This window comes from Syngnathoides biaculeatus, chromosome 2, assembly GCF_019802595.1.
Source record: "Syngnathoides biaculeatus isolate LvHL_M chromosome 2, ASM1980259v1, whole genome shotgun sequence".
In the NCBI taxonomy this organism is placed as follows: Eukaryota; Metazoa; Chordata; class Actinopteri; order Syngnathiformes; family Syngnathidae; genus Syngnathoides; species Syngnathoides biaculeatus.
In genome coordinates, this window is record NC_084641.1 from 15,852,868 (window position 1) to 15,865,158 (window position 12,291).

A 12,291-nucleotide genomic window follows, 5' to 3' on the forward strand; every position below is an offset into this window, starting at 1 on the left:
TCCGGACTGCCCAGGAGGTGATCCAAAGAGGATTTGTTGAATCAATATTGAAATGCAGGCAAAAGAATTGCCGTGCATTAATTAATTGATATTTTTACCCACCCCTAGCACCGAAAATGTGCTTGAGTTTGACTTTGGAAATAGTATAAGAACTCTGTGTTCATCGTTTTCACTAAATCTAAGCCCTCTGATATCAGGTATGCGTCACTTGTATGTAGATCTAAAATAGGGGGTAAATGAATTTTGGGTAGGACATCATATCAGAATTTGACACTCAGATGTAAACTCAGCCCATTCTCAATATCTGTTATTGTCAACCCCAATCAGGTTGTTGGACCCACCTCGGCGACCACCAAGGCTGTCGCGATGAACGCTGCGTGGTGACCAACCTGCCGCCTCAGATCCAGAACGGGACATACCACTTCTGTTGTTGCGGCAGTGACATGTGTAACGTCAACTTCACAGAGGATTTCCCGCCTCCCAGTCCCACCACAGCACAGCCCATCTGTATGTGCACACACACTACTGCACAATATAAACTGCATGTTAACTGTTAAATAACTGGAACTAAGTTTTTTGGAATATGTTTCTGATTTATACTTTGTAGTAGAGCCATATATTACATGGATGGTTTAGTTTCCATTCTACAATTTCCTAAGACATGTTACTGTAGATCCCCAGTCATGGCCAGTTCAGGGGTGTGGACCAGCTGCCCTCAGGTTAGGTCAAGTTGCCCTGGCAGGTCAGACTCCTTTTAAGCTGATTTCAAGGTTTTCCTGGCTTCACACTGGCTCCGTCCGGACTTCAACCCCACTTTATCGAGGGAGACCAAACCATGAACATTGTCGTTCTTGTGTGACAAATTTATCCAGAAAGCGAATCTGCTTTCGTGACACAAGAACACACATGGGGTTAACTATCGGCTAACTTCGGTGGTAATAGGTGATGTATCTTATCGATTAATACAGATGTTGAAATGATGAAGTGCTTCGCACAGACATGTACAGTGTTTCAAATTAGCCATCAAAGTTAGATTTTGTCATACACTGGCACGTCGTAAAGCAAAGCACATTTTGTCAATTGTTCCTTTGTGAAGGTTTAGCCGCGAATGTATGCAGTGTGCGTTCATTCCATGTTTAGGGACACGTGGCAGAACACACGCACTCACATTCACGTTGTCACTCCACATGCCTCGGAATGCTAGGCATCTGTTATCAGTCTGTCTGCGGTTGGGTTGGAGACTGCTCTGGTTAGCACACAGGTGACAAGACAGACATTGGAAGTCAGAAAGAAAGAAAGGGTTGCAGGATGTTGGGTTTAATATTAGATTACAATTTGTTTGTATCTATCATTACATGCCAACATGTCTGGCAGCTTTCTTGCCACTATTGAAATGATAGGGTTGGGTAACAAAGCCATGTAAAGCCAAAATCGTTCTAAATCAGATGAAAAATGTTACATACTCAGTATAACCACTTGTGTTTTAGTTGCATAGTGCAAAGTAGGTGGAAAGAGTATGAATAAGAAGAGTAAGTTGGTCATAAAATGTGGTCAGATCATCATTCACATCACGACAGTCTACTAATACCGCACAATTATGTTTTAAAATCTGTTTTAAAAAATAACAATTATTCACAGAAAAGGGAGGAAACAGTACATGATCCTCTAAGCTATGGATTCTCAAAGATCTAAAAATAGTCGGGTGTGAGACAACCTAGAGGCCAGTCAATGATGCAAAATTGGAGGTGTGGCTTCAAGCTGTTCAGGCAATGAGAAAACAAACACATTAGAACATGCTTCAGTTGAGAAGCATTTCCCGATTTGTACCATTTCTCATTCAAAAGAGCTCTGAGAAGGCCTATGATTGAGATTTATTGACTTATACGAAGCTGGAAAAGTCACAAAAGTGTCCCTTCATCAGTCCTGTGTTAAGGGGAATAATTAAAAATTGATCCTGATCATTTGCACGTTTGATCTCCAACTACAGGAAACATTTGGTTGAGGTTGACGCTGGCAAAGGAGTGTCAACCAGTCACTTTTTTCTCCCTATCCTGAGAATGTTCGCCTTATGCGCTACAAAAATATGAAAACCTAAATATGGTAACATATGGAATACAGTAACAATGATATTGTATGACGTGGAATGTTCAATATTGCCATTCGCATTCTCCTACTTTATGCAATATTAAATCATGTGCTAAAAAGTTAATTAATAATGTTGTGTTATTAAACTCTGATTTTTAACATCTATACAATCCATTATTGACCTTGTAAATCTGTTTTATAATAAGACGCCATTGTGTTCTGGAACTGCTTGGCTGCATCTGGCACAGGGTGTCTTAAATACATGGTACAATGAAATCTCAAAACAATCAAGGCATGCTGGAGCAGAATGTGCTGAGCTTGGTTTCAGCCATAGACAATGCATTCTCCAACATGCTAATGACCCCAAATACAGCTGAAAATATAGGAATAACTAAGAACAAAACATTTTGACTATTTTCATTGTAGTTGAACCATTGGAACATAAATCAATGCTTGAATTAGTTGTGGTGAAGCAGCTTAAACCACTTGGGGGTAAAAGCGAAAGCACACCTCGGAATGATGGCCTGTCAATCACAGCACATATTGACACTTAAACAACCATTCACATTTCCAACTGCAGACAATTTTGTCTGCAGTGAGTCATCTGTACTGTACGTTTCCCCCAGTTAATTGTGTATTTCTGTGGTTATCAGTTTATCAACTTTAAAATACAGTTGCGTAGTATGTTGAAACCAAATCAAAAAAGTTTTAAACGAGTTCAGGGTGTACCCTGCCTCCTGCCCATTGACAGCTGGGATAGGCTCCAGCACGCCCTGCAACCCTCGTGAGGATAAGCAGCAAATAAAATGGATGGATGGAAATACATATAAGTAGAGGAGACTCAGTGTATTTAAGAGCAATAAAGCTTTGAGGAAAATACAGACTGGGTAGGGTTGTGCATCGAGAACCGATTGGAACCGGGCCTAACATTCGAGTTCTCCCGGAACCATCCACATTAAAAAAAATGTTGTTTCCCAGTTTTCGATGCATAGTTCTCAAGCCACAAAGAAGTGGCGAGAAACAACGAAGAAGCGGCGCAAACCAACAAACAACGCACAGGATGAGCTGCCTGTGCTCATCGGTGGCTGTGGCTGTGTAATTTTCTGACCAATTGCCTTAGTGCAACACTTGGAGTAAGATTAGATTGTAAAAAAGAGCCTTTCACGATGTCATATAGTGTCTGATGTGCTGAGACCCTCAGCCGACACGGCACCAAGCTTCAGTGCAGTCAACTTTCATGTCAATTGGGGGATGAAACAATAAAATCCGTCGATGCCAACATTGAGACAGCTAACAAGGTAGAAGGTTGCTTGTACTTTTGCGCTGTTGGTTTTAAGCATGTTTTAGTTTCTTCCTGTCTTCAAAACAATGTATGCGTCTAACAACAAACCTTGATTTAGAATTGGGCTAAAACTTCACCTGAGCAACTTTACATTACACTGAATTGGGACAAAAGTCACATCAATGTTGTTTTGGAGTACATTATCAAAAACACTGACCTTGTGCCTCATCAGTGAATAGGGAAAGGACTCAGCATTTTCTAACATTTGGTTCAATCAATTTAAGAAAAGTACAATTAAAAAAAAAAATATTACAGTGGGAACCTCCGGGGCATACCCTGGAAAATAAAAAGCTACAAGCTTCAAACAGGAAGTCAAGTTAAAAATTTCAAATATAAACCATTTGATGTGATGAGACAGTCCCAAATAACCACTATTTTAACTCTTATCATATTAAACTTTAAACGGAAACAATTAATGAATCCAAGTCAACTGGGTTAGTTCCACCCACATTGCCTTTTAGTTCATACTTTTGATATTGATAATGATTATGAGGAACCTCGAGTCAAATGTTTATTTTGGTCTATGGTGCGGGCTGCTAAGAAACTGATTTTTATCATTTTTGGGCATCTTTTGTTTAAACCATGCAAACCCCAAAAACAAAAAATCTGAATTGACAATTGTTTGGAACTGCACTCGAAATAAGGAACCGGAGTCAGTCAAATTCAATCGAGGCCCAACTCTCATACTGGACTCCTGAGACTATGTCAGGTTTTCAGTCAGCGTTATACTGAACCCAAGTTTCTCTTAGGTGGTATCTGAATCAGGAGATGGTGTTAAAGGGCTTTGAGTGCCTGAGTGGTTGAAGTGAAATCCCATTATGATTAGTCATTTGAAAAAGCAATTCATAGATAAGGCAACGTTTCAAATGCTGTAGGTAGAGGTCAACTGCTTATGTTGTACTCATTTCCTTTCACATTTTCTATTTGAACTTTTTATTGTTTGTTTGTGTTTTTTTTTTTTTTTTAAATCCGTCGTCCTTGCAGACCCCCACACTCTGCGGTATGAAGAGACAATAATCATTGCCCTGGCAACAGTCTCTGTGCTGGCCGTCATCGTGGCAGCTGCTTTCTTTGGTTACCGCTTGATGCGTGGTGAGTTTCCATGGCGCCACATTGAGAGCAAAAACAGACCACATTCAGTAGCTAAGTCTGTTAAATCTTTTTGTGTCGTCGTGATCACTGTAATAAATGGGATCAGAGAGGACCTTGTTTAAAGGATGTTGTGTGTGCATGTACTTTTTTTTTAAACAGGAGACAGGAAGCAAGGTCTTCACAATCTGAACATGATGGAGGCTGCTGGATCCGAGAGCTCTTTAGACCTGGATAATCTCAAACTGCTTGAGGTCTGTGCCCTTAAATGTGTTTTTCATGCCCCAAAGAAAGGATGCCCCTTATTTTGCAAAATGCAGATCTCCAACACTCACTACAACAACACTCCTGCAGAATCCAATGGGTGTTTTTTTAGGACATCTCGACAATTTAAAAAAAAAAAAAAAGCACAGACATCTGTTGTATCAAACTACAGCATAGCGACTAAACACTATTTTTTATTTTAATTTAATGTTGGATAGTTAAAATTGTTGGTTCGTCATCCAAGTCATGCGAGCACACGTCGCGACTATTCCAAGAGCACACATTCTCGAAGGAAACTTGATAAGAACTGTATCGCAATGACTTTTTTTTTTTTTAATTAGATGAATCATCACCGTGACGGCACAGTGGCTCAGCTGGTGAAGCGTTGGCCTCACAGTTCTAAGGTCTGGGTTCAATCCTGGACCCGCCTGTGTGGAGTTTGCATGTTCTCCCCATGCCTGTGTGGGTTTCCTCCGGGCACTCCGGTTTCCTCCCACACCTCAAAAACATGCAACATTAATTGGACACTATAAATTGCCCCAAGGTGTGATTGTGAGTTCGGCTGTTTGTCTCTATGTGCCCTGCGATTGGCTGGCAACCAGTTCAGGGTGTACCCCGCCTCCTGCCCGTTGGCAGCTGGGATAGGCTCCAGCACTCTCCGCAACCCTCATGAGGATAAGCGGTGAAGAAAATGGATGGATGGAATCATCACCGCTCATTTTCTGAGCATTTTTGCATTTTGTTTCTCCCTGAATGTAACTAGAACCACCACCCACGATGATAAAATCTTTGAAAAAATGGAATCCCGGCCCCAAGCTTCAAGTCTCTGCATGCTTGTTATCACACTGATGAGATGAAACTGGCCTTAGTAGCTGAACGCAAAAGAGAAACCAAAAGATAGTAAAATGAAAGTCTTTTTAAAAAGGATGGATAACCCTAATTAGACCATTATCAAAAATTAAAAAACAGCTTTGTACATTTTATTTACCACAAACGCTTTAAAATCAGTCATTCTCCACACCACAGAAACCCTCAAATTGGGATAGGATTGTATCTGTCTTGTTAGCAGTACCCGAAGTTGAGGTGTTTGTGCTGTGCTGCAGTGTCTGAGATCCAAGTGGCACAAGGGGCTGATATCTTTTCAGGCAGGAGTTGAATTCCCAGTGCCGTCCTTGGTTCTTATCAAATGCGGGCCCACATTCTCGCTCTTGCAAAGCAGATGTGGCTGCTCTTAGACCACAGGTGTAAAATTCATGGTCCGGCGACCAGATCTGGCTTTTCACATCATTTTATGTGGCCTTTGAAAGCAAATAATGTCCATCAATGTCTATGACTCTTACTAAAATCTCACGCACCATTTCAAATGATAATACATAATAAATAACATTGAGATATTGTTGTTGTTTTTTTTATTACCAAACCCCTTTAACCAGTAACTTGAACAATAGTTGAACAAATGATTGACTTTTGATGACAAAACTTAGCTATGCAGCAATTTGTAGGGTACATTTATTATGATGAGGCGATGAAACACAGTATATGGGTTCAGAGTCACAACAACCCTCTGAGGAGAACCGTGACTGCAAAAATGAGTTTGGCAACCTTGTCACAGACCACCAAGTCCAAAGGTTGCGTACCTCTTTGCTGAAATTCATCTTTTAGTACAATTAGGGTGAAAAAGTATGATTTTGAATATGGCTATTTCCTGCATCTCATGCATTCAGTTTTTGGTTTAGTTGTTTGGTTGTGTGTTGAGATGTAAAGGGCAGTGTATATTATCCCTTGCACCCTCCAGAACACCAACTTACTGGCTGAAGTTTGAGCCATGTTAAAGACACTTTAATGGTGTAAGTAAGCTAATTTAATTTTATGTCCACAGCCTGACTTGTCCTTTTAATGTTGGATTTCTTTGTGGCCATTTTTTCATCTGATTCTGTTTTTCCACAACATTTCTGTCAGCAATTTCTCTTGAATATCAATCTGATTTTCTGTCGTTATGGTGTTGAATGAGTGTGTGCCAAGGACAAGGTTAGAATTGTAGAGTGCTCAACCTAAATAAGGAATATCTCAACACATTAGTTAGAAAACCTTGAGTTTCCTGTTCAGAATCAATATTTCTATGGCATACACAAATGTGAGCAAATAAGGTTTGTCAACGTGCAGATACAAAAATGCTCCGCCAACACACAATAATTTTATGTGGAAGAATTGCCTATGTACTGATGTATGTTAAGCCAATTTGTAGGGTTAAAAACGTTATGAATTCAACCAACTGAATTCAGAAAATTAGCCTTTTGGAAAGAGGTGAGACAGGCTCTCGATGGACAGCAGAAGCTCCCGGAAGACTGGACTACGACAGCCAAGGTAATCAGAGAGACAGGCAGGAGGACACTTGGTGTGTCTTCTGGTAGGAAAGGGGAGAAGGAGACTTGGTGGTGGAACCCCAAAAAGAATGGAGGAAAAGTGTTCTGGTTCCCATTTTTAAGAACAAAGGCGATGTTCAGAGCTGTGGGAATTATAGAGGAATAAAGTTGATGAGCCACACAATGAAGTTATGGGAAAGAGTAGTGGAGGCTAGTATCTGCGAGCAACAGTATGGTTTCATGCCTAGAAAGAGTACCACAGATGCATTATTTGCCTTGAGGATGCTAATTGAAAAGTACAGAGAAGGTCAGAAGGAGCTACATTGTGTCTTTGTGGATCTAGAGAAAGCCTATGACAGAGTACCAAGAGAGGAACTGTGGTACTGTGTGCGTAAGTCTGGTGTGGCAGAGAAGTATGTTAAAATAGTACAGGACATGTATGATGGCAGCAGAACAATGGTGAGGTGTGCCTTAGGTGTGACAGAGGAATTTAAGGTGGAGGTGGGACTGCATCAGGGATCAGCTCTGAGCCCCTTAGACGGTGGCACTGAAGAAACAACAGGAAGCAGAACTGCAGGTAGCAGAAATGAAGATATTGAGGTTCTCGCTCGGAGTGAGCAGGTTGGATAAAATTAGAAAGGAGCTCATTAGAGGGACAGCCAAAGTTGGATGTTTTGGAGACAAGAATCGAGAGAGCAGACTTCGATGGTTTGGACATGTTCAGAGGCGAGAGAGCGAGTATATTGGTGGAAGGGTGCTGAGGATGGAGGTGCCGGGCAAAAGAGCGAGAGGAAGACCAAAGAAAAGGTTTATGGACGTGGTGAGGGAAGACATGAGGGCAGTTGGGGTTTGAGAGGAAGATGCAGGAGATAGGCTAAGATGGAAAAAGATGACACACTGTGGCGACCCCTAATGGGACAAGCCGAAAGGAAAAGGAAGAAGTCTTGTTCAATGACAAATGGATAGTTTCAAAGGGGACACACTCATTTATGTTTGCACCATAAATCGATTAAGAATTATTTTCTTTCTCTGCCCTTCTTCCACTGCCCCCTCCTTGTAGCTGATTGGCCGGGGCCGATATGGCGCTGTTTATTGTGGCTCCCTAGATGAGCGACCTGTCGCCGTCAAGGTCTTTACTGCCACCAACCGCCAGAACTTTCTAAATGAATGCTCCATCTACCGGCTGCCGCTACTGGAGCACGACAACATCGCTTCCTTTGTGGCCGCCGATGAGCGGACAGGACCGGAGGGGCGCACCGAGTACCTGCTGGTCATGGATTACTACCCACACGTGAGTGAAATACCTCCCAGGGTCTTTTGGCAATTCGGGCAACATGCACTTGTAGTCTAGTTGAATAGTTGTCTGTTTTTCTTATGTAAAACATGTCCATTGGCTTAATAAAGTTTGGGAAATACTTCTCCAACGTACTGTTGTCTAAACAAACATCTGAAATGGAGCTTTAAAAGAACTCAATTCATGATAAAAATCAATCTGAAACAGACCCAAAGTTATAAAGTTGCAGAGTAGTAGAAGCAGAACTATTTGCTCTAGAAAAATGGTGAAGTCTGTGCCATCACATGGATGGATGGATGGATGGATGGATGGATGGATGGATGGATGGATGGATGGATGGATGGATGGATGGATGGATGGATGGATGGATGGATGGATGGATGGATGGAAAATCATCATGTCACTTGCCCGGTGCAAGTACTGTTTTGAAGTGACTCAGCAATTTTCTTCCGGCTATACACACATCACATCTTGTCAGATCTCAACAGCGATGGTGACGATTGAGTTGACTCATCCACGTGTCACTCCGTATATTTTTCTTCATGGTACCCTTTCTCCTATTCCAGGGCTCTCTAAGCCGCTACCTGAGCATTCAAACAAACGACTGGGTCAACAGCTGTCGGCTCGCTCACTCCGTCACTCGAGGCTTGGCGTACCTGCACACTGAACTCTTCAAAGGAGGTGAGCTGTCAGAATTATTCCAAAACCATGACGTCCAGCCAAGATCTTAAGCCGGTCCAAACCTTGCATAGTGCAACTCTGTATGGGTCTCTGCATGGGTCACTTTGCATGACTGCATTTGGACAAACGCACACTTCCAGGCTGCCTGCACACCAAGCAAGCAAGCCTCGTTATAGAGTGGTCTTTAGCCTGCATCCAAGTCACACAAAATAAGAGAGGAGGACAAAGTGAGCTGATATGAATATTCCCAAGGCTTAGTGAAATCATTCTTCATAGGCAGAAGTGACAACTAAATAGAGCTGCAACTCCCTGAGGCCCTCCTCATTCTTCTCAGTCACCCAAGTAAGTAGGAAGAGGGAGCGAAAAGCAGTAGGATGAGCAAGTCACAGGCGAAGACTCAAAAGAGAAAGAGGAATCGCCTGCTGTACATGCAACTGCCTCTTCATTTAATGCTCCAACTGTCGCTTTCCAGTCAGTAGTAGGATTGCACAGGCAAAGGATATGAGGCAACATGATCATTGTCCCATTTTTTTGTTGCTTTGGTCATCCATGCAAAAGAGTCTCCAGAGACAATCATTTTAGTCAGTTCTTTTCTAGAATGACATTGCTATAAAGCACTGATAATAATTCAATCAAACTCAGATAAGATACTTCTCCCTCACATACCATCGAACATACAGCCAATGTTACAATAGTGTTTATTGATATTGTCCATAATGAGTTGTACATGCGCTCTTCTGCGAGCCTTAAACCATCGTAGACACTTCCTCAACTGTGTTTAAGGCTTTGGAAAATCAATCAACCGGGCCCCTTGTAACCTAGCAAGATATCCCAAGCGCATCTGAGGACCATTTTCTTCGTAACATTAACTTTTCCAAGCGCTCGCTACTAACAACCAGCATTGCTTGTGGGACAATACGGCGAGAGGGGCGTTCTCAAGCCAGGGATTAAGGCAATGCCCCTATCTGATTGGCTATTATTGTACAAGTGATTGACAGGTCGGAAAGGTCCATTCTCTTAGTACTCTGGCTCTTCTAACAAATTGGAATTTTTTTAGGCAGGACAAAACAGGACTCCAGTGCCAGTAATTCAGTTGCATAAGCACCCTAATTTCTGAATGGAGCTGGAAAAAAAAAAAAAAACTTTGCCACGACTTGAAAGGAGAAACCCATTGTGGTCTCTAAATCAATCAGTGAAGGGCGCAGATCCTCCATCTGATTGGCCACGTGAGTGTCTGTGCACACACGCTATTGAAATGTGGGCTCCTATGTACACAAAGTAAAGTTTTCTGATAGCAAGCCAACAGCTGCACTCTTAAAGGAACTTTAGCGGCATCAATGGAATTAGTACCAAAGCCTAACGTCACCGTAACAATGTGGGACCATTTTGTATTCAAACCAAATGAACATGGCCATCCCACTAACACCACCATGCTGATATCTCGGATTTATATGAAGTTGCAACAAAGACAATGTGTCTTAAATCCTCAAAGTGACAAAATCCATTTTAAACAAAACCATCCCACCCAATTTCTTCACCTAGGATTTTGGAAATAAAAAATACCATGATGACACATTTCCTGTCATCTTGTAGTTACGGAACACTTTGGCTAAACAACGCAAATACAAACGGCGTGCATGTATGCTCACGTTATATATATTGTATGGCATCACTCACTGTTGAAAGAGATGTAGCAATTGACCATGTTGACAAAGCTGCATTTAAAAAAAAAAAAAAAAAAAGAAGGCTCCAGACTTAATATCAAAGATTAAATGGTACATATGACAGCACGGTGTCTCAGTTGGAAAGCGTTGGCCTCACAGTTCTGTGGTCTTCTTAACCACTTATCCTCACAAAGGTCGCGGGAGTGCTGCAGCCTATCCCAGGTGTCAACGGGCAGGAGGCGGGGTACACCCTGAACAGGTTGCCAGCCAATCGCAGGGCACATCGAGACAGACAACAGCCACAGTGACAATCATACCGAGGGGCAATTTAGAGTATCCAATTAATGTTGCATGTTTTTGGGATGTGGGAGGAAACTGGAGTGCCCGGAGAAAACCCACGCAGGCACGGGGAGAGCATTAAAACTCCACACAGGGAGGACTGGAATTGAACGTGGCTCCTCAGAACTGTGACTTTACAGCTGCTCCACTGTGCCTACTTTTAAAATATAGATATAAAAATACAATGGATGACAATGTAAGGCAATAGTGGTTATATGAACTATTATTAAGTTGAAAGTCATGCAAACATACAGTCAGTAGTACAGTCGTGTTTCCATGTGTTTTTGTTCCCTATTTGTGCTTGTCTGCGTGTCCCATCACTAATTGCCTGAAAGTGCACTAGTGACTGTGACACTCCTTTTTCCCCCAATTTTTTCCTTCAAGCAGGCCAGGGTCAGAAGCTTGCTTGTAATTCACATTTTGGTCCGCAACACAACGCTTAAAAAAATCGGCCACGCAACATCTCATTACTGAAAAAAACTCCAAAGTAAGCGCACTCGTAACTCAAGGCACGAGACAAAAAAGTAGCTATTAGGGCCTGAATCTGTTAATTTTTCAAGTGGTTGCGCACTTCGTATCTTGTCTTAAAAGTTCAATGTTCCTGAACTGAATCAATTTTGGAAGCAGCATGGCCCCCCTTTATCAAATATTGTCTCAGATTTCTACTTTCCTTCTTTCTAAGACATGTACAAGCCAGCAGTCTCCCACAGGGACCTGAACAGTCGGAATATTCTTGTTAAGGCCGATGGCACTTGCGTAATCATCGACTTTGGCCTGTCCATGAAACTGACGGGTAACAGGCTGGCACGCCACGGGGAAGAGGAAAACGCTGCTATCAGTGAGGTCAGAGCAGACCCTTCGTTAACTGCTACTTCAAGTACAATTTAATCAAGGGAATGCATCAGGCATTGCAATAAGTCTTCAAATGTCATTTCGTTTTCTACTATTCTTTATCACTTTGTAGGTGGGCACTATCCGCTACATGGCGCCAGAGGTACTGGAGGGTGCAGTGAATCTGAGGGACTGTGAGTCTGCGCTGAAGCAGGTGGACATGTACGCTCTGGGGTTGATCTACTGGGAGACCTTCATGAGATGCACAGACCTTTTCCCTGGTAAGACTTCACATGCGCGTTTTTCAAAGCAGGAGCATAAAACCGGTTCCTAAATTTT

The 12,291-nt window shown here is 42.2% G+C and overlaps 1 protein-coding gene across 2 annotated transcripts in view; it reads left to right on the forward strand.

Moving 5' to 3' along the window:
• The window catches only part of LOC133509540 (bone morphogenetic protein receptor type-2-like), a 39,601-nt gene that overhangs the window by 21,497 nt on the left and 5,813 nt on the right, over positions 1-12,291 (forward strand). For both annotated transcript variants that reach the window (XR_009797371.1, XM_061836654.1), the window contains exons 3-9: positions 328-507; positions 4,412-4,519; positions 4,679-4,770; positions 8,204-8,434; positions 9,004-9,118; positions 11,804-11,964; positions 12,086-12,233. Coding sequence is in view for 1 of the 2 variants with exons in the window: in XM_061836654.1 (XP_061692638.1) it covers positions 328-507; positions 4,412-4,519; positions 4,679-4,770; positions 8,204-8,434; positions 9,004-9,118; positions 11,804-11,964; positions 12,086-12,233 (1,035 nt within the window). In the remaining variant the exon portion in view is untranslated. The remainder of the gene's footprint in view (positions 1-327; positions 508-4,411; positions 4,520-4,678; positions 4,771-8,203; positions 8,435-9,003; positions 9,119-11,803; positions 11,965-12,085; positions 12,234-12,291) is intronic.